Genomic DNA, 23629 nt, shown 5'->3' on the forward strand with positions numbered 1-23629 from the left:
ACAAAAAGGTAGTAAGTTAGCAAAATCACCCAAGTGGTAGTACTTTGTGGTACAAGCACATACCAGTGTTTTTTGTTTTTGTTTTTTTAAGATATTTTTATTGAGTTTAAAGACAAACTTACAAAGAAAAAACACTTTGTTCCCCATCTCAGCGCACAGAAAGGGACTATGCACTCAACAAGCATTAAACAATAATATGCAAATATCATCACACACGTCTCTTGTGGTTATTGAATATATGACGACGAGGCACTATACAGGTATGATGGTTCCAGTCTAGTAAATTTGAATCAAAATGAATAAGGTGGTTAGCACAACCAAAGAATGATATAGCTAGCAGACTGACACTGGGGTAAGAGTCAGAAGGCTAGCTATCTACCCCAAATTTTACTAAATGTTTTAGCTCTTTTTCGGGTCTCAAATTGGAGTATATATAATGGTAGAGAGTCATCAATTTGTTTCAGCCATGTATGTCTTGTTGGGGACTGCAGTCCCTTCCATGATAGTAATATGGACTTCTTAACATAAAAATATATGATGCGGAGTAGTTTCTTAGCATGAGCGGGGATAGACAGGTCACCAAAAATGACTAGAAGGCAGTTCTTGGGATGCATGATATTTGGCAAACCTAGTGCAGAGGAAACAAAGGAACCTACATCTATACAAAAGTCCTAAACATGGGGCAGGTCCAGAAGCAGTGTATGAAGTCAGCAGCTTGGCCACATCCTCTAAAATATTCTGCAGATGGGGGACAACCCCATTTTATATAACTTGGCAGGAGTAAGGTGAGAATGATGAAAAATCTTAAGCTGGATAATGCGGTCTCGAGAGGATATAACTGAGGACTTATATGTATCACTAAATTCAGACCAGTCTGCCTCTGTGAGAGAGGGATGTCCAGGGAGGACCACTTCGTCTGATCAACCCAGAATCTAGGGTTACAGTCTGTGTTGAGGGCAGCATAATATGTGGAGATAAGTTTGGTGGGATCTGAGCATGTTTTCTCCAGTGAAGGAACTCTAATGGGGTTTGTCCAGAGAACCAAATTGCGCATGGACAACATGTCGGAGCTAATAATAAGAAAAAAACAAGTAGGTGCGTGGTAGATCAAAGTTTGCATGCGATTGGAAAAAGGACTTAAAACTTTGTGCGGTGTATAAGTGACAGATATTAAATCCTCGTAGAGCATCATCTGTGGGTCGGGCAAGGAGTATAGTTCCTGGGGTTATTGGGGGAGGTCGACCATGAGTCTTTAGAAAGTTTCACAACAACCAATTGAAATAAGGAGAGGGAAGTACATAACTTTGGTGAGCCAGGACACGCCCCCTATATATAACATTGTGGAGGGTTTCTAAGGAGGAGGCGATAGCCCCCTCTGTAGTGGTGCAGGCGTTGGCCGCAACCGGGTGTAGCCAGTCATGGATATGGACCAGTTGGGATGCCAAGTAATAGAGATAAAAGTTGGGAAACGCTAAACCCGCCCAGTGTGTGGGGAGACATAACATTTCAAGTGCCACCCCAGGAGGGAGGCAGTTCAATAGGAACACTGTGCATATTGTATCAATACGTTTAAAAATGGATTTGGGGATCTTGCAGGGGGAATTGGCCATAAATGTATAGTAACTTGGGTAAATGGATTATTTTAAGGACATTGGCCCTTCCCATAAGGTCCAGGGGCAGATCCATCCATTGCTTAGTCTGAGTCTGCAGATAAAAGATTAGATTGATCCCAATTAACCCAGAAGCCAGAGTAGTTGCCAAAGGTGTTAATTTCAGACAGAAGAGTTTTTAAGGAGTAGTGAGTGTCAGCCAGATAAACTAGGGTGTCATCCGTGTAAAGCGAAACACTCTCCTCTATGGTACCAATAGGGAGGCCTTTAGTTAAAGGGAAACAACGAATACGTATAGCAAGAGGCTCCATAGCCAAGGTGAATAGGAGGGGTGACAATGGACACCCCTACCTAGTGCCCCTAGTTTTTGGGAAGGCAATTAGTAACATGAGAATTAACTCGTATACGGGTCAGTGGTGATAAAGTATATAAAGGGAGTCTTATCCAAGCTATAATACGAGGGCCAAATCTGTAAAGCTGCCACACTATCAAAGGCCTTACTTGTATCCTACTGAATAGTAGGATACAGATAGGATAGCGCGAGGGGGAGAACAATCATGGGGATACTGTAAATTTTGGAACAACTTGCGAATAGATTAATCCTTGTGGACCGACCGGGTATAAAGCCTCCCTGATCGCTCCTTAGCAATTTGACAACCACAGTATTCAGACGGTTGGCCAAAATTTTAGCTAGGATCTTAACATCCACATTGATGAGAGATATTGGGCAGTAGGAGGTACATTTAAAAGGATCTTTATGGGGTTTTAATAATAGGATAATCAGAGCCTCTCGCATAGTGCGGGGAAGAATTCCGGCTTTTAGGACCTTGTTATATGTAGAAAGAAGGAGTGGGCTTAGAAAATATCTAAACTGAGTGTACCATTCAAGCAGAAATACAGGCCTGGTGTCTTTCGTGCTGGGAGCTGAGAAAGGGCCAGGGCTATTTCTTCAACAGAGAAAGAAAGAGGCGCCTCGGGTATCAACTGACAGAGAGGGAAGAGATATTTGTGCTAGGTATTCGCTTAGTTGGGATTCAGAGTAGTGTACTCTAGTAGCATAGAGTTATTTGTAAAAGGTTAGAAAGGTCTCCACAATATCTTGAGGGATGTCACTAATCTGACCCTGAAAAGTCAAGATTCGGGCAATAGATATAGGGGAATATTCTGGTCTGGTTAAATAGGCGCCCAGCCTTGTTACCATGTTCAAATGTTTTTTGGGCAATATGGAGCATGCGTTTTTGTATGAGGTCAAGCAAACGAAGCTCCTACTCTCTGCGGATGTATACACGTGTTCCGTGTATTAGGGTCGGGGTTTCAGACACATATGCAGATTCTGCTGCCAGCATGGTATTTTCTAGTTCCTCAGTATGCTGTTGGGTATTTTTACGCAAAGCACCTGTAATTGACATAAAAGTGCCCCTTAGCGTAGTCTTCAAAGCTTCCATTCTGTAAATGGATCAATTGTGCCCAGATTCGTATTCCAATATAATGTACAATACCCTTTCTGTTTTCCTCCTGTACCACCTCATCCTCCAGCCACTGGGAATTCAGTCGCCAAATTGCGGGACCCGAGCCCGATTGGAGGAGAAGGTCTACAGAAAGGGGTGCATGGTCAGATGCACCTCTAGGTAAATAAGATCCTTTCAAAACAATAGGAAGTGTAACATCTGAGGCAAACGCCATGTCTACTATGGGACATAGTGTGAAAGGAAACAGAAATGACAGGAGTACTGGCAGACATTCGGATGCTTCCACCGCCATATCTCAGTATGGCCATATACCTTTATCAAATTGGTAAAGGAAGTGAAAGATCTACCCCCAAGCAGTCCACAGTTGGGTTCAAAAAGCATTAAAGTCTCACATGTAAAGCAGGGTGCCCGGGGGCCTAGACAGGAGCATAAGGGACAATTTGGAGAGTAGCTCTAAGGAGAACGGTGGAGGTATATAAACATTTACCAATGTAAATATCACAAAGACAATTCGTAATGTAAAAATGACAAATCTTCCGTCTGGGTCAGCCTTGACTTGCAAAAGCTCTGCTGGAAGGGCCAATAAAGGAGAAGTTAAGTAAATGAAAAACTGAACATAAAAAAAAAAAAAGTTTTTTTGCAAAGATCAAGTCGCAAACATCAGTGAAGGCTGGAGAAGGTCCAGAAAACCTCTATTCAACCCTCCCCTCTCGGCCATCCCAAACATAGTGAGCCTTAGTTCCCTGAACAAAACACTCAACCGAGGTTAGAAACGTCCCGTGGCCACGCCACAAACTTGTATGGGGGGTGTTGTATTGAATCCGTAAGGGCTCTTGGTAATGGAAGAATTGTCCTGGTTCAGACTGCAAACAAAAAATGAATATGGAAAAGGGGAGCATGCAGCTAGAAAATAACACATACACAAAAAACACACAGTGAACTTTTCATAGCAGTGTTGATAAAATTCAGCGTTGATAAAATTAAATTGTTCTGTAGTTCAGATAATTATACCAAATGCATCTTTCTGATGTACATAATTATGTTGGTCAGTAATTAGTCAGATACCTTAAATTTTTATGACAATTTAGGGTATTTCACCATGTTTGTTTGCAACAATTTCCACTAAACTAGATTTCCTAATGACCTTTTGTTTTGTTTCAACTTTGTGGTTTTAATGCTAAGACTTCTGTGTAAGGTCTAGAGGTTATTGAAATGCCAGTAGGGGGCTGACAAGTACAGCTTGCTGTGCTCTGGGCTCGTTAGCTGAAAGATATACAATACACATCTCCAAATGCAAAATAAACAGCTGTTGGATGTGTACTGAATTCTATTTTATATAAAATATTTTTGGGTCTCATCACTGCTCGTACATCTTTATGTCTCCTCATTGTTCAAAAATCTTTAAAGGCTTGCACCTGCCTGCATCCTGTCAAAAAATAGCCAAGGATGAAAGGAAAATTGGATCAGCTGGTGATATTGGCATCGCCCTGCTGTGATCTAAGAAAAATGCCTAGCAACAGACACAATTATAAAAAAAACCTCACTAGCACCACAACTAGCAACATAAAATCCTTTGCACTCTTTTATAAAAGAGACAAATCTAATGAAGAATTTTGTATTCAATGACCATTAAAAAAAACCCTCCAAATTATATCATCCTGTGAAAATGGACAAACTGGCAACTGTGCGTCACTGCAATTGCGAATATGGCTTATGTAGAAGGATGCCCACAGAGAACCTAACTGCTGCTTCAGTTTGAAGAAAAAAAAAAAAAAGGGGATCAAATTACTCAGGAAAGGTTAATGTGTAACTAAAATGCATTTTTTTTGTATCTAAGGTTTGGATAGAGTGGAGAGGGATTAGAACACCTTTTAGTTTTTATTGCTGTCTGTAGCCCCCGTTAGGCAAATCCACCCTCTCTATTCGTCATGTTTAAAGTTTTTATCTAAAATGAAAGTAAAAGAAAATCCCAAATGTTGAGTCGACAACAAAACCGTAATGAAGGGGAACTCTTCCAATAGGGACACTAGTTCTGTGACCCTGGTGACACCCAAGGATTACCTCTGACTTCCTGTTTTGCTATGGGACAGGAAGCAATGGGAAATGGGAAGCAATGGGAAATCTCCCCGATGGGACACAGATGGCAAAAAAATCTGACCCTCCCTACTCTATCCAAAATAAAAAAAGTTTTGCCTTTAGTTTTACTTTAACTGAATCATATTGGCAATGTGTTCACTGTACCCTGGCACTGCTGAATCAACCCTTCCATTCCATCACATTTAAATATTATTAGCGTTCTTGCAGACAGGCGACTGAGCTCCTTCAAAGTAAATTCTGGCATCTTTCCCCCATGTGGGAAGTCCAGGTGTAGCATACAGCCTCCCATTGACATGAATGGCATTACAAGGCTCAGAACTAAGCCAGGGCTGTTATAAACTTGAGTATAGCGTTCAATAAATCAAAACAAAATTCTGGGAAAGATGCTGGAATTTACGTTGAATGGGTTTTGTCGTCCATGTGCAAGAGGCCTTATGCACAACCAATAAAATCTTTGAATAAAACTATACTGATCGAAACCACCCATTAAAACACTTTAACGCACGTACCCTTCCAGCAGATAGTTTGGCCTGTAGTTCCTCACATTCTTGTTTCAATATTTCAATTTGCTTGTCTTTCTCCAACAGAGCACTGGCCTGCTCACGCATATCCTTTGCTCGTTGACGTGCAAATGCCTTCTTGCACAGCTCCAAGCTGGCTCCTTTTAAGTGTATTGGAGTATTTACCTATAAACCAATGTTCCGTCAGAGAGAACCAATCACTGAACACACAAGAGTCTGAATATTCAGTTTAAAATATAAAAACTTGACTAGTAAAGATTTAGATTTAAAATGAAACCAGTTAGTGTAAAATGAACACGTAATCTCTATTGCATTTTGGATGTTTTGTTGTGTTGCCCACTGGACTGTAAAGGCTTGTTTTTATACTTTAGGTCCCCTTAAACCATTTAAAGGTAAAAGTCCTGCCTAACAGCAAGCACAAGATGCTTGCTATTATTTCATTAGCCAATGCACATCAATAATTTTGTTCTGTTGTTCTGTTAATTTTCTTTGACTTAATGCGCCCTGCAACTGCCATTCCAGAGTTCAATGAGAATACCTCGGTGGCCAGTAAGAGCAGTCTCTTTTGACAGGAAGATGTCAGTTGGCAGAGTTCAGCCATGAAGTCAAGGTGTCAGATCAGAAGACAGTCCCTGGAATTCAATCAATAGACCTTCCCTGTAAAATTCCATTGTGCCACCACACCAAAATTGGTTGCTGGTTGTGAGGGATTCATTTACCTGTTGGAAATAGGCAAGTGAAATTTGTCACAGGAGGCAGTCGCCATCGAGTCTTAGAGCAGGTTCACACGGGGGCGACTTGTCAGATGACCTAGCCGCCTGACAAGTCACCTCCCGTTCTGTACAATGGAACCGTTCTAATCGGAGCGACGCAAGTCGCTCCGACTTAGAAGAAAGGTTCCTGTACTACTTTGGGGGCGACTTGCATAGACTTCTATACAGAAGTAGTTTTGCAAGTCGCCGTGGCAGTCGTGTGCAGGTCGCCTCGGTGAGGCGACCTGCAAGTCGTGCCGCTTCTAGTGTGAACCGAGCCTTAGCGTTACTGAGTTCCCCACTCAGCTAATGTGCCTGTTACACAGACAGGAGCACCAGCTGGGGAGCTTTGTCATGGGGTAGGCGGAGTTACCCATTAAGTCCACCTCCTTTGTGATTGACAGCAGATGGCGTTCAGCAGATTCCACAGCCATTAGTCAGCCCAATAATGGATATGGAACGCGCCCACTGACAATCACAAGGGAGTTGGACCTGATGGAGAACTCAGATACTAGCTACCTGTCAAGTGTGCCTGCTTTGTAATTGACAGCAGTGGGTGGATTCCATAGCTACTTGCTGGCTTTGTAACATAGAACCCGCCAGCTGCTGCCCACTGATAATTAAAAGAAAGGTGGACCTGATGGGGAATTAGTCTATCAGCATCCTCATTAGGCTCCATCCACTGTCCATTTGCAAATAATTATACAAATACAAAATCACAAAGTTAACACTCCTCCCACTCCTCAATAAATCTGGCCTGTCTATGTACACCAACTTAGATTTAGTATTAATTACCTCCAGTTTCTTTATCAATGAACTTGTGGCAATACTTTTTGAATTTGTTGCAGCCAAAGCAACACATTGTGAGAGCAAATATCCGAACCCTTGCAAAAACTGAAACTGTTGGAAGGCTTTCTAATGAGAAGCATCTGTTATACTTCAGACATGGTCTCATCTCTAAGGGCTCATTTACACTTGTACCCTGTAAAGATCAATCCCCCTCAGAGGGCATTTGACAGGCAGTGAAAAGGTATTATTGTTGCTCCCTCATCGCCTTTTTAAACCCCTAAAAACCTGCACCACAGTGCCATGGCCCCATTTAAGTGGAATAATTTTTGCCACCTCACAAAGCTTTGCATGTGTGCACCCTAGTCTGCTATATTTCCAACCTAAGGGTGATCTGTTGGGAGCTGGCAAAAAATGCAGCTCAACCACAATTTATTTTTTTACTGCGTCTCCCTCCAACCCTTCCCCAATACCACAAGTGTAAAACAAGGTCTAGCCAGTGCCTATAGTCATTCTTAGTCAGTGTAAGTTATTGTGAATAAACACCAGTCGAAAAATATAAAAATTATAGATGTGCATAGAAGCAGCTTTCCTGGCTAATAATTACCATGCATCTTATGGGGTCTTTTCTTAGAAAGAACTCTCACCTTTACTGGTTAAATATATATGTTCACCTTAAAAGGGACCTGAAGTCTAAAAGAAAACATTGCAAATTGCAATAGATTGTGCAGAAAACTCTTAAATTGTGAAGACTTCCCAGTCACAAGCAGTCTTAGCAGATCACCACTGTTACTAGGCAGCTAATACCTGACAATAGTTTTTACACTATTTTACTTTATTCCAAAAAAAAAAAAAAAAAAAAAAAAAAAAAAAAAAACCTTCAGTCAATCACTGGCCCCTAAGGGTAAACTGTTAATTGCACAATGAGGATGGAAACAGCTTCACTTTCACAACTCAAATTTGAATAACTTCCTAAAACATAGCACATACCATTTTAAGATTAGCCTCTTGGAGTTTCTGAGCTCTTTCTTCAAGACGCTTTGCTATAACTGCAAGCTCTGCGTTTTTTCTCTTCAGTCTTTTAACCTTCTCCTCTGTTTCAGGAACACTGCTTTTTCTCTGCAGAATATGAATTAAGTAGGTTAGTATATCGCTTCTAAAAACTACAATTATAGTACAAGATCCCAGATAAATGTTTAAGGACCCTTTCACACCACTGTGTATGCATTGCAGTGTGCAATAACTCAAACAGTATTGCATCTGCGAACCAACTTCCTATGGGCCCTGTGGGAACTTCTCTGATTTGCTCTTTTTTGGGCTGCTAAAAATACACTTCAAAGCATTTTATTATATCTGTTTATGACGTGCAAAAAATATGTGCTTTTGCCATACATATTGTGAGTTGACAAATTGCTGTGTGCTATGCCTGTGTACAAGAAAGTCATAAAGATGAGGAAGGAGTAGGAGAATGAGCAGAGGTCTGAGTTCTTTGTAATCCATCAGATATAAAGTAGGCAGGGCTGATACCACATGCTTAGAGATTCAGATCTGTGCGGTCATGCCAAAGAGGAAGGTAGAACACACTATATTTCTGGCACATCAACATTTATTTAGTCCTTACTGCATGTTTAAAGAAACAAAAAACACAAGAAATGTACAAGTGCACCCTTTTCCCCCTCCCACCTCTTTTAAACTGCCTTCCCCCCTCAACAATGTCCATTGGATGTGGTGATGGTGCACGATATGTGGCATTGTTGAACAGGACCCCAGAATGTTTCTTGCGAAGGTCTTTGCCCTGTGGGACTGGTGGTCACTTATGAGAGAGCTCGATATACAGTTTCTGATGTGGATAAAGGACCAGCCTTGCTTACTTATGGTATATTCCTTCATGCTGCTGGTGACCTATCACTCCTCCATTATTCTCTCGTGTTATGTAAGAATACATGCAAGGTTCTCCCTACAGGCTGATTAAGCCAGACTCTCCCCTAGTTGGCATTGGTGGGAATCTTGGGTGCTGTTTAGAGTTTCTGTTGGCATTTTTCATCTATTTGATTGGACATTCCCTTAACACCACACCAAAGTTGTATATGACAGATATGCATATTGGTAACACCTACTTGCTGATGGGACGCAGAATTATAATTGTATGAATTTAACTTTTGCGGAATGAAAAATTCAATATATGCCCTAGTCCTGGGGAAGCGGTGAACCGGCAAAACGCATCGACCAAATAAAGGGCACCAATCCATATGAGCTGTAATTGTATATAGCATGTATTTTATATGTTTTATGAATACTTTATCTCTGTAAGGGAATTTGTAGATAATATGTATAATAAAAAGCATATAGAATTGGGTCTATTGGATTGTACGATTTTTTTTTTTTTTTTTTTTTTTTTATGGTTGAACTGGATGGACTTGTGTCTTTTTTTCAACCTGACTAACTACAGTATGTAACTATGTAACTATGTAAAAATAAAATTTTTACCTAAACATTTCTGGTGTATATGACATGTTTTTCCTGGCAGCACATTAAAAGTCCTTATTTTCTTTGTAGGTATAGTCTTACAAGTAAATATTGCAGTAAAACACAGGGGACTTGATGCCATGGCAAGAATGCAGTTTAATGAGGGGCGGGGGTAAATGTTAGATCAACACAGTAGGGGGAGAGGGAAAGAGGTAAGAAACCTTTAGAAATGTATTTTTAAGTTTCCTTACACTTTAATGCTTCTACACACCATACATAAATAGCCAGTCAACATCTATATGTTCTAGTGCTCTGGGGTAAAAAGTTCATTTGAAACTAATAGGATACCCCAAAACGTGCAAAAACAACAAGCATTAACATGGTAATGCTCGCACATCAATATAAATCCAGGTTAGATAAGGAAACAAAATATACTGTATCTATACATGCAATAACTGAATAGTAATAATTTCATAAATAAAATGATGCCCTGCAAAATAAAACTAAAAACGTGATCAAAAGTGACAATAAAATGACTACATGCTCCGCAAAATTTTGCACTTCTAATGTAACATTTTTAAATATACTTATAATTAAAGAAATATATAGCCTTGCTCTGTGGCAATTAATTAAAATATTGAAACCAATGGACAGTATGAATAGCATTTCCAAAAGAATATCTCAGTAATGGTAGTCCTGGTATCTCTCTCTCAGATATGATCTTTTGGGAAACCTATTTCAAGCCTGCCCAAAATTAATTTTTATACCAAACCTACTTTCAGGGAAGGCCTAGGCTTGGGGACAGGATGGCATTTGCCCTAGGTCAAGTACAAATAATACATGTTGGGCTGGCAGCCTTGAGTGCAGATATTCCATCATTCAGACCTCAATTAGAGCAGGGCCTATAGTCAGTGACAGCTGCTGATGTAATATAGCCATCTGCTTCATGTTCAGACCTGTGCTCACAGCTCCTGGCAGAGGGAATTCTTCCAGCACTAACTTGAAACTCAGATGTTATGTGACCAAATGCAGAACTACAAAGAAAGTCAAGGCTGGCAGAAGGAAAAACTGTCAAATGTGTTGTGCAAATTTGTTAAACAAAGCTGAACGATAAGGATTATTAATGAATCTGATATCATGGGACTTTGTGAGTATGTGAGTCTACTGAGCAGCAGTCATCTTGTTCTGTTCATATAGTACTTCCTCATTTAAAATTCATCCCTTACAATTCCTCCCTTTTTCTACCATATATTAGTGAAAAGGTACATTACAATAAACCATGTTCTTTAAAGCAGAACTTAATGCCCTTAATCAAGGATAACTGCTGCTAGCATTAGTAAACAGATAGAAAGAGATATTATATTTACTTATTTTAAACTTTTTTTTTGTTTTTATTTACATTTCTTCAGGTGCTCCCTGGTTTCTGGCCTAGGTCAAAAAGATATCCTACATCCAAGGAGTCTTCATCATTCTTTTTCTTTCATCTGGAGGCCCTGGGGTGTTCTCAGCTAAGCGTGTAGGCAGGTTGCCTACAGTGTAGTGCACTAGCAAGTCAGTCGGCTCACCCATGCTGGGGAAGGCTTACATTTTAGTACCTCAGTTCCTGGCTTTGGGTTCGGAGTTTGGCATGCATTTAGCATGTGGGTAGTGTAGGGACAGTAATATCAGTAGGGGAAGCCTAGGGATCCACCACTCTTCCTGGAAGCCTCCCCACTTTGGCACGGACCAGCCAGACAGCATTTTGATTTTGCCCCTCAAGACAGACGCTGTCAGTTTGGCTGAGATCTGCTCTGCTACGATATGCTGTTCATCTCTGAGTGTTGCTGGTTCAGCTGCCTTCCCATCAGGCTTGTTGTGAACTGTTGTACTTTGACTACAATAGAAGTTCTTTCTATTGCATCTGAACTGTGTTCGAGTTACTGCCACCACACCCTCACAAGCGTAGTACCTGGCATGGTGGAGGGTCCTCTAGTAGCGAGAAGGTTGTGATTTGGCTTCCCCTCGAGCTGTTGGTTCCCTAAAGGTAACCCAAAGCTTGGCAGCATGGTATGGTAGAGTAAGATAGTTAAGCAAGTGCAAAAGGTCCACGCTAGGTGCATGGCAGAACCTTATTCTGTCACTGGGAGTGAGGTGCTAGCGGTATGCTGGACTGGTGGAGAGAGCACAGGCTTAGCAGTGTCCCTTCTAAATGTAACATACACAAGAAAGGTGTGTAGTAACATGGGACAACACTTTTACAAAAGGACTCTGTGTAAATAACTACTGCACACAGTGGACAACTCATCTCTAAGCCGGGTTACCACCATAACGTTCGACTTCCACGTGAACGCTGTCCCCTCTGGGCCTGGGCATTGATGAGCGTGCACATGGCAAAAAGTACAGGACGAGTGGCCCCTCCAACAGGTGCACCCTCCTGCCTGCATGCCGGAGCTAAGGGTGCAGGATGAGTGGCTCCGCACAAGCACACCCTCCTGTCTGCATGGCTGAGCTAAGGGCTGATGGATTCCAGGAAGTAATTGCTACAAGTAGCATCTGCCCTTACTCAAGAGGACTGCAGCTAGTAATGGTGGGGGGGGGTGTTTTTCAAAGTGAAATCTCTTGAAAAAATATAGCATGGAGACATGGAAGGATTGGTGACATTGCTTTGGATATTAAAAAAGAAAAGAATTTAATTGTGTTTTCAATTTGTGGTGCTGCAACCTCTACGTTTAAGAAACACCTACCTTTCACCAATCACCATTGTGTTATGCACAGGAAATTGTTCCTATGCAGGCCATTCCCAGTCCTCCCCTGTCTACTTTTTTTAGGCACTTTGCCTTCACAAGACAGAAAATTGTGCCAGGCCACCCAAAATGGGCACAATTTGGAGAGGTGTAATACTAGTGCTGTCTGCATGAAATGCTATAAGTTGACTAAATGAGTGTAAAACATGCTCTCAATATATGCATGCAGTATATGTCACTAAATAGAAAAACAAATACCAGAATGATGTTTTCCTCTCGTAAATCTTTGCAGCGTTGTTCCAAATCTCGCAGTGCATTAAGCAATTCTTGTGTTGATTGAGAACCATCGCCAGTGTTCTGTAAGATATCAATTAAAACATTAATATGCAAACTGCACCTAAATTATCCTTTGTTTAGGAGCAGATGAAAAGAATAAGTAAGAGGGTTAAATACATGCTGAGAAAAATGCACTTTAAAGCTGAGCTACAGATAGATATAATAGCACAATTTATTGAAGATTTGTATTAATTATAACAATATTAATTTCTTAATTGCAAGCAGTATAAGAACCTAAATGAGATGAGGTATCGGTATGGACTGTGATATAGGACATAAGTGTGTAAATTGCAGGAATGGATGGACAGGAATACAAAGATCTTGGCAGGTAAAACAGCTCCCATATATGGGTATGTACACCTTGTCGTTTGTCTGGAGTTCAGCTTTAAAATTCATATGCGTTTTAACATATCATGGAAAATAGTTAATTATGGTCTCCAAAAAGAGAAGTACAAAAAAAAAAAAAACACAACTACAAAAACCCTTATGTAAAACAATAAATTATTACATGTTTAACATGAGTAACTAGTAGCAGTCAGTGCCAGCTCTGAAAAAAAGTGCCAGTTAGAACAGTTTCTTCCTGGCGGCAGCTGGCAAAATCTTGAATAAACCATGTAATTATGGAACTTTCTTACAAACGCTCTGTTTAAACTTGAACCAAATTTGAATTTTACTGCCAGGAACTCGCACAGTCACTTTTAATTATGTTAATGAAATAAAGGTAAACATGTATTCTATGTCTAAAACAGGGCAGATTGATGTATACACAATAAAGAAGGCACAGTTATTGAAAACATGAGGTCATTATTATTATTAAGAAAAACTTTAGGGAATGCCACTATATTGGCATGGAAGAGAACAACGAACAATATTTTTTTGTAGAGCACCATAGTATGTGTATGGCAGTGGGGGGGGGGGTGGGGGGATTTTAATCAATTGAATAGCACCAGGCAGTACAAAGTAGGAGCAGGGAAACAAATTAAATGACAGATGTACTATAAAGGTAGCCGCTTGCCTCATATATTCCTCCCTTTGCTGTTCACAATCATACCCCTGACCATTTCGTAACTGTGTTTGAATGAAACTACAAAGAGTCAACTACAATAGGCATAGGAATCATTCAACTTGAAAACAGCTGTACTTGTGTGGTGGGGAGGGCATTGCAAGTTGTAGTATACATTGTATTGTGGAACAGAACAGTAGCAAATGAATACGGATGTTTGTCTTGCACTTCTGCAGATAGCAGCAGGGTGTTTATATATATATATATATATATATATATATATATATATATATATATATAAACACCCTGCTGCTATCTGCAGAAGTGCAAGACAAACATCCGTATTCATTTGCTACTGTTCTGTTCCACAATACAATGTATACTACAACTTGCAATGCCCTCCCCACCACATATATATATATATATGTTATATATATATAAATAAAACACACACACTATATACACTATATTGTCAAATGTATTGGGACCCCTGCCTTTACACACACATGAACTTTAATGGCGTCTTAGTCTGTAGGATTCATTATTGAGTTGACCCACCCTCTGCAGCTATAACAGCTATAAAATGAAAAGTCAGCAGCTACAAATACTGTAGCTGCTGACTTTTAATATTAGGGCACTTAACCTGTCCAGGGAGCCCACGATGTCGACACCCCACCTGATCTTCGGATCGACTCCCTGGTGCTGCCGCCGCCATTCTGGGTAAGGTTCCCTACTGCACATGCGCGAAGCGTGCTGCGCTAATTGGCCTGACAACGGGGAAAGGGGGAGGGGGCCAAACTTCCAAGAGATCAGGCCGCAGCCCGTCTCCTGGAAGTGGGGAAGGGGACTTGTCAAAAAAGGGTCCCTTTCCCCCCCTGAAAGGTACCAAATGTGACACCAGAGGGGGGAAGCATATAAGTAAAAGTTACACTTTTGGGAACTCCGTTTTAAGTTCTATCCCTAGTAGTACACATAGGGGTTTATTTACTAAAGGTAAAGCCACTGTGCACTGCAAGTACACTTGGAATTGCAGTCACTGTAGATCTGAGGGGAAGCTCGGCTGACTTCTATCATCCAATCATGTGCAAGCAAAAACACTTTTTTTTATTTTCCCTGCATGCCCCTCCTCTCAGAGCTACAGTGACTGTACTTCCAAGTGCACTTGCACCGCAGTTCCAGGTACAATTGCAGCGCACTTGTAGTGCACAGTGGATTTGCCTTTAGTAGATAAACCCCATCCCATTGTCCTTCATAGGATTCATAAAGGGGACATAATACAATTTGGTCAATGGGGGAGAGTGTACTCCGGCAACTAATGCTAACTATATATGGCTTGAATTATAGCTAATTCCTGCTAAATCTGCCAAAATTTGAGGCATTAGTGGCCCAGATGCACCCAACATGAGAAACTGGAATGTGAAAAGAATTCAGGCTCTGTTAATAACCTGCACAAAGAGAGGAGAGAACCGTGAAACAATCTGGTAAACTGTATGCAAGTTTGTTAAAAAAAAAAAAGAGCAAAGTGAAAGGAGACAAGTGTAGAGTGAGCAGAAGGATGACCTGAATAAACTCTTGCTGCTTCTTCCCTGTTCAGTTAGAACACGGAGGGCAGGATGGTGACAGCAGTGTATTTTGGAATTGTCAGAGAAAGTAATCTGCCAGGTTATGCGGTGTAAATGGCAGATAGGACCGCTACCATTTATGTATGTCATCTGTATAGCTAAATGTTTGCCTGGCGTTTAGCTTTAAAGAAGTTTGAAATACTGGGGTTGATTTACTGAAGGCAAATAGGCGGTTTCCTTTGCGAGGAAAGTTCCACGTTAACGGGAAATTGCCCTAGAGCCTAGTGAATGTGATGAAGTTTCACTTTGCAAAGAATACCCAATCATGTGCAAGGTAAATAATTTAAAAAAAAAGCATTTTTGTTTGTACATAATCAGAGGACAGAATTCAGCAGAGCTTCACTTGAAATGGATGTAAACCCGAAAAGGTTTGGATTTCATGTCATCTGTGCCCAGTCTTGCCACGAAGAGTTAATCCAGCTCTGAGCAGTCCACATCTTTTTTCAGTGAGATAAAAACTGACACACAGAGAAATAGGTGTCAGTTCTTCCCCCTTACTGTGAGTGACAGGTGATTTACATATCTCATGCACAAGCCTGAGAGAGGCAATCTGTGTACTTCAGATCCCCTTCTCCTTTCTTCTCCAGCTCTCCCAGGATTGGCTGCTCCAAACATCAGCATGATTGGGCATGCTGAAGACATGTGGTGGCTTTTCTGGGTTTTGACTGGATGTTAGTGATCACAGCAGAAGTTCAGTGTAAGAAATACACATGAGAAAATGCATGTTGACAAGGGGAGTGTAGAGGTGGGCGGAGAGTCTGACATCACGACTCCACCCACCGAGCTCCGGACAACAGACCCACCTACAGAACTTGCAGTTTTTCGGGTCTCATAACAGACAGAGGGGAGACATTTGACAGATAAAGATACATGCAGGAGCCATGTATATCCTTATAGAAAACCACTATGGCTGTAGTTTAGAAAGGATGAGAGTGGGTTTACATCCACTTTAATTTACTAAGCTCTGGGGCAAATTCCCTTGCAAATTAAACAGCCTATTTGTCTATAGTAAATCAACCCTTTTATGTAGATTATTAAGGCATTCAGCGCATAGTACAGCCTCTCTCAAATGTTTTTATCCCAGAGGAACCCCTAAAATTAATTTTCAGGTCAGAGGGAACCCTTACTAAAACCAATTACATGGGGGGATCAATGGCAGAATGTCCTTTTGTGCTTTTCGTTGATGGTCAGTAGGAAAAATACAACCTTAGAGTGGTAGTCTGAACATCATCCTTTCAGACAGCACAAATATAATTGGTGTCATGTTGCTGGCTTTGACAAGTAGCGTTGGTCCTGAAACTATGAAGGCATCAAATGGGTGGCTAATCACTCATAGCTCAAGGAATCCCCAGCAGCATCTGGTAGAACCCTGGTTGAGAATTGCTGGCATAGTAGATAAGCTTGAGGTACTAAATGAAATAATGAAGCATGATGCCTTGCTCATCCTAGAGAGGTATGGCATAAGAGCGCACACACACAGTGTAAATATGTTATATATATATATATATATATATATATATATATATATATATATATATATATATATATATATATATATATATATATATATAAAAATATACATACATACATACATACATACACAGTATCTCACAAAAGTGAGTACACCTCACACCTCCAGTATGAAAGCCTCGGGCTTTCACACTGGAGTGACAGGATAGGGGCTTTACAGGTGCTATTTTTAGCGCTATATTGCCTGTAAAGCACCTCAGTGTGAAAGTAGCCTAAAAGAATCATACTTACCTAGGTGGATGCAGTATCGATCCAAAGACTGAGAACCAAGCAATTAGAGATCACTGCTCGCTCGGTTCTCAGTGCTCCCTGAGCAGAGAGCTGGTGACTGTCAGTTACCGCTGTCTGCTCTGCCCCCCCAGCACTCACTGGAGTACTGGGCTGTGAAGGGGGCAGAAGCAGCTGGCCCAGGCTCTCAGCAGCTCGCTTGAGGCTGAGCCAGATACCGGTCCAGGGTTCTGGGCGTATCCCAACCACATGGTCATGATCTTTTCCCAGCCTGGACCAGTTCTGTGGCTTCAGCCTGCTGTCTTCTGAATACAGGTCATGGGAGTGCAGAACGAACTGAACTCCTGTGATCCATAGGAGAATTATACAGCTTGTTTGGCTGTACTTCTCCTTTAATTTACAGCATTTCACACCTGCCTAAAATTTGTGCACAGTACTGTATATACACATCGTATAAACAATATAAACACAAACATATATTTCCTCAAGTTACAGCTTACAGAGCAAATGACTGGAAATAATCTAATCACCAAGGTAAACAAATCCTCACCAAGAGCATTTCAAACATATACAGTTGTGCTCAAAAATGTGCTACCCTTGGGGAATTGGTAATATACAGTATGTACCATTTTAACATGAATGAGTAAGAAAAACATGTTTCTTTTATATCTTATGAGATTCATATTCAGCTCTAGGTCATAACAGAATGGCACAATCCTAAAATTAAACATGGCAACAAGTAAACAATTAAATGACGCCCGTTCAAAAGACTGCATACCCTTAGCTCTTAATACTATATATTGCCCCCTTTAACATCAATCACAGTGTTCAATCTTTCATAATATTTATCCATGAAGTCCCAAATTCTTTCAGATGGTATAGCTGCCCATTCGTCTTGGCAAAATGTCTCCAGGTCATGCAAAGTCTTAGGTGCAAAGTCTTGCATGAACTGCACGTTTGAAATCTCCCCAGAGTGGTTTGATGTTAAGGTCAGCAGACTGATGGCCACTCCAGAAACTTCCATTATTACTGCCGTAACCACTGGAGTGTTAGCCTGGTCTTGTGCTTGGGGTCATTGTTGTGCTGGAAAATCCAAGAGTGTCCCATGAGCAGAAGAATGCAAATTGATGCATCTGATAACCTGCTGCATTCATTTTGCCATAAACTTTCACAAGATTCCCCATGCCTTTAGAGCTCACACAGCCCCAAAACATAAGTGAGCCACCACCATGCTTCACAGCGCAGGTGATATTCTTTTTGCTATAGACCTTGTTGACCCCTCTCCAAACATAGCGCTTATGGTTGTGACCATAAAGCTCTATTTTGGTCTCGTCACTCCCAATTACAGTGTTCCAGAAGCTGTGAGGTGAATCAAGGTGTTGTCCAGCATATTGTAACCAAGCTTTTTTGTGGCATTGGCACAGTAAAGGCTTTTTTCTGGCAAGTCGACCATGCAGCTCAATTTTGTTCAAGTATGGCCATATTGTGCTCTTTGAAAACAGCCAAGCCTTCTTTTTCCAGAGCAGCCTGCATTTCTCTTGAAGTTACCTCTGGGATTTTCTTTGTACCCCCAACAATTCTTCTGGCAGTTGTGGCTGCAATCTTTCTTGGTCTACCTGACATTGGCCTGGTATCAAGAGATCCCTGCATTTTCCACTTCTAAATAAGTGAGTGAACAGTACTGACTGGCATGTTCAAGGTTTTGGATATCTTTTTATATCCTTTTCCATCTTTATAAAGTTCTATTACCTTGCTTCGCAGGTCTTTTGACAGTTCTTTTCGCTCCCCAGGGCTCAGTATCCTGACTGTTCAGTGTATCAATGTGAGAGCTAACAAACTTATTGACTATTTATACACAGACACAAATTGCAATTTAAAAAGCCACAGATGTGGGAAATTAAACTTTAATTGCCATTTTAACCTGTGTGTGTCACCTTGTGTGTCTGTACCAAGGCCAAGAATTCCAGGGTATGTAAATGTTTGATCAGGGCAATCTGGGTGATTTCAATTTAAAAAGGAGCCAAACAACTATGTGATAGTAAATGGCTTCTTATGATATCTATCCTTAAAAAACAGTTTTTTGGCATGATTAGTCATATTTTCAATATCCATGCCGAATTTTCATGATTTCGGGGAGGCTATGCAAACTTTTGAGCACAACTGCACTAGAATTGTATAATGCAGGTCAGAAACAAGTTGCTTCTTCAGTTAATTCACATATGTGGGGAAGGAAAAGTTAAACAAATTACATCCATGAAATGAATAGTAATTATATAAGAGAAGATCAAAGTCCATTTTTCTATGTAGTTGGCTCACACAAAGAGCCATATAAAAAGTGACTCTACGCATCAGCTATATGAAATCAAAGCTGCAAGAAAAACATATTGGCACACAGGCACCCATATGTGTAAAACAGTTTGTAGCCTGACATTCTGGATGACCAAAAGTGGGTAAAAAGCCCTAAAACAGACTTTACCATGTCTTTGGAAACCTCTCTATTTGAAGCTTAATCCCACAGTGAATGATAAATTTGGGAATTCCTCCTATGGCGTCACTGCTGACAAGAGGCTGGCAACACCTTTTTACAGGTATCATCCAGGATAGAGGGCACTGGGCATATTGTTTTTTCTGCGTGCAGCAAACTGATGACAAAATGTAACCAGTATAAAGCATTGATGCATCACTGACCACCTGAACTGGGAAGGACTGCTAGATTGATCAAGTATGAGGAGGATTATGTGAGCCCTGGGGGGGAGTCCAACTGGGTTAATGGAGCTTTATTAATCTATATGAAGCACAATAAGACCTTTGCTGTGAGGGTCAATTTCTTAAGGTGAACGTGTGCCCAAAAGTGGAGACTGGTGGCGGTTTCTACTATCATGTGCTTTTCACTGGATTGAGTTGATTTTGTGGAGTTGATCACAAGTCAACGCGCATTAACCACTTCAGCCATGGAAGGATTTGCCCCCTTAATGACCAGGCCATTTTTTGCGATACGGCACTGCGTCACTTTAACTGACAATTGTGCGGCTGTACCCAAACTAAATTGACGCCCTTTTTTCCCCACAAATAGAGCTTTCTTTTGGTGATATTTGATCCCCTCTGCGGTTTAAATTTTTTTTGCTATAAAACAAAAAATGGCAATTTAGAAAAAACAAAAAATAAAACAAAAAACTTTTTTTTTTACTGTCTGCTATAATATATAAACACACACACACAAAAAAAAATTATATATATATATATTTAAAGAAATATATATATATATATATATATATATATATATATATATATATATATATATATATATATATATATATATATATATATATATATACACACATGTATGTATATATATATATATATATATATATATATATATATATATATATATACACACACACACACACACACACACACACACACACACACACACATACATACACACATACACAAAATGTATTCATCAGTTTAGGCCGATATTTATTCTTCTACATATTTTTGTTAAAAATGTCAATAGGCATATAATGAATGGTTTGCGCAAAAGTTATTGAGTCTACAAACTACAGGATAGATTTAGGGACTTTTTTTTTTTTTTATTGTTTTTACTACTAATGGCGGTTTTTAGCAGGACTGCACCATTACGGCGGACAAATTGACCCCAAATGACACTTTTTGGGGACCAGAGATAAATTAGCAAGGGAAGGAAACTATACCAGAGATTAAACCTAGAGGTTTCTGCCACATCCCAAAAAACAACTTGGTGAAGAAAAGGGGGATGTCCCCAAGGAATCGTATGGGCAGAAGACCAAGGATAATATGAGAGGGGGTACCAAATATGTAAAAAATTACCAAATTTTATTCAAAATACACTAAGAAGAGAATACATTACAAAAATATATACATGAGTTAAAATCAAAGGAGAACATAATCATAAATGCAAATGGTATAAGCAGCTGATGAATGCTATGCCTTACACTTGAAAGCGCAGCTATTATGAAACCAACCACCCTACATGTTTCAGAAAAAACACAGAAAGTTAAGTTCCTCTCTGTGAAGAATATACTTCCTTCTTCAGGGGTTTAGGTGGGTTATGTTGTTGCATTTCTATCAGAGACAAGAGGAAAAATATAAATATGTGTGTGAAGGTACCCAAACATTATAAATTGCAATTCATTCGTATATTGGCATACAGAGGGCAGGGATATAGTCAAAAGATATGCAGTTAGATACTCATAGATCTAAGGTGTTCTCATGCAAGTCAAAAGGATTATACAGCACGTATGCAGGCGGTTGGGGTTCCACACCCAGGAGGTCCTTTGGGGTCTCGTTAATTAGATGTATCAACATGTAGGGAATGTCAACATCATCTGATTTGGTGACTAGGGGACATATAGAGATTCCCATAGAGACAGGGTGATACAAAGGTGTCAGAGAACCCCCATCTCCCAAATAGAGCAGCAGAAGCGGCAGGTCAGGGCTCACAGGAGCCACCCAAAGCGGGGTATGGAGAGCACAGGCCTGTTAAAACACAGAAGGAATGTGTATATGTATATTGCTAATCTTTTCCTATGATGTTAAAGTAATGACATATTGTTATAGAGGTGAAAACAGGCAGTCTTTTTGATTGAATTTTGAATGACAATTACTCAGTCATGCAAAACTGTACCTATATGAAATTTTTGTCCTTTTTTCACACAAATAGAGCTTTCTTTTAGTGGTATTTAATCACCGCTGGGTTCTTTCTTTTTTGCGCTATAAAAGAAAAAAAGACCGAAAATTCTGTAAAAAAAATGCATTTTTCTTCGTTTCTGTTATAAAATTTTGCAAATTAGTAATTTTTCTTCATATATTTTGGCCAAAATTTATACCGCTACATATCTTTGGTAAAAATAATCCAAATCGGTGGATATCATTTGGTTTTTGTGAAAGTTAGAGAGTCCAAAAGCTATGGTGCCAATATCTGAAAATTGATCACACCTGAAGTACTGACGGCCTGTCTAATTTCTTGAGACCCTAACATGCCAGGAAAGTACAAATACCCCCCAAATGACCCCTTTTTGGAAAGAAGACATTCCAAGGTATTTAGAAAGATGCATGATGAATTTTTTGAAGTTGTCATTCTTTCCCACAATTCTTTGCAAAATCAAGATTTTTTTTTTCTTTTTTTTTTTTTTTTCACAAAATTGTCATATTAGCAGGTTATTTCTCACACAGCATATGCATACCGCAAGTTACACCCCAAAACACATTCTGCCATTACTCCCGAGTACGGCGATACCACACGTGTGAGACTTTTACACAGCGTGGCCACATACAGAAGCCCAACATGCACGGAGCACCTTCAGGCGTTCTGGAGTGCCCAGGCCAATTCTGACATTTCTCTCCTACATGTAAAAATCATTATTTATTTGCTAGAAAATTACATAGAACCCCAAAATATTATATATGTTTTTTTAGCAAAGACCCTAGAGAATACAATGGTGGTCGTTGCAACTTTTTATCTCACACAGTATTTGCGCAGCAATTTTTCGAACGCTTTTTTTTGGAAAAAAAACAGTTTTGTGCTTTAAAAAAAAAAAAAAAAACAGTAAAGTTAGCCCAATGTTTTTGCATAATATGAAAGATGAAGTTATGCCGAGTAAATAGATACCTAACATGTCACCCTTCAAAATTGCACACACTCGTGGAATGGCGCCAAACTTCGCTACTTAAAAATCCCCATAGGCGACGCTTTAAAATTTTTTACTGGTTACATGTTTTGAGTCACAGAGGAGGTCTAGGGCCAAAATTATTGCTCTCGCTCTACCGATCGCAGCGATACCTCACATGTGTGGTTTGAACACCATTTTCATATGTGGGCGGGACTTACGTATGCGTTCCCTTCTGCATGCGAGTACATGGGGGGGGGAATTATTTTTTTTTTTATTGTTCATTTTACTTTATTTATATTAGTTTGACGCTTTTGTCCAAAAAAAAAAAAATTTTGATCACTTTTATTCCTATTACAAGGAATGTAAACATCCTTGTAATAGGAATGTGGCATGACAGGTCCTCTTTACAGTGAAATATGGGGTCAATAAGACCCCACATCTCACCTCTAGGCTGGGAAGCCTGAAATAAAAAAAAAAAATCCTGGCTTTGATCGTAGCGGTGAGTCGGTAGAAGCACCTGAGGGCGGCGGGTGGGGGGAGGACGTCCCCTCTCGCCTCCCGTAAGAACGATTAAGCAGTGGAACAGCCGCTATGATCATTCTTATGGTGTAGGGAATCGCCGGCTGAAAAAGCTTATATCTGAATGATGCCTGTAGCTGCGGGCATCATTCAGATATCCCCGCACAAATTCAAGGACATCGTATGACGGCTGGCGGACGGGAAGTGGTTAAACGCATTTTTTTTTAACACAAAGTTGTCCATTTATACAATATTTCTAACACATAGCATGTACATACCTAAAATGACACCCCAAAATAGATTCCCCTACTCCTCC

At 40.2% G+C, this 23629-nt stretch overlaps 1 protein-coding gene across 9 annotated transcripts in view; it reads right to left on the minus strand.

Annotated features, from left to right (window-relative positions):
- TSPOAP1 (TSPO associated protein 1) overlaps positions 1-23629 on the minus strand; it is a 381255-nt gene that overhangs the window by 299135 nt on the left and 58491 nt on the right. For all 9 annotated transcript variants that reach the window (XM_073616534.1, XM_073616531.1, XM_073616535.1 and 6 more), the window contains exons 2-4: positions 12683-12781; positions 8226-8354; positions 5686-5862 (exon numbers count right to left, since the gene is read on the minus strand). In XM_073616534.1, the coding sequence (XP_073472635.1) occupies positions 5686-5862; positions 8226-8354; positions 12683-12781 (405 nt within the window). The remainder of the gene's footprint in view (positions 1-5685; positions 5863-8225; positions 8355-12682; positions 12782-23629) is intronic.

This window comes from Aquarana catesbeiana, linkage group LG02 (assembly GCF_042186555.1).
Source record: "Aquarana catesbeiana isolate 2022-GZ linkage group LG02, ASM4218655v1, whole genome shotgun sequence".
Lineage (NCBI taxonomy): Eukaryota > Metazoa > Chordata > Amphibia > Anura > Ranidae > Aquarana > Aquarana catesbeiana.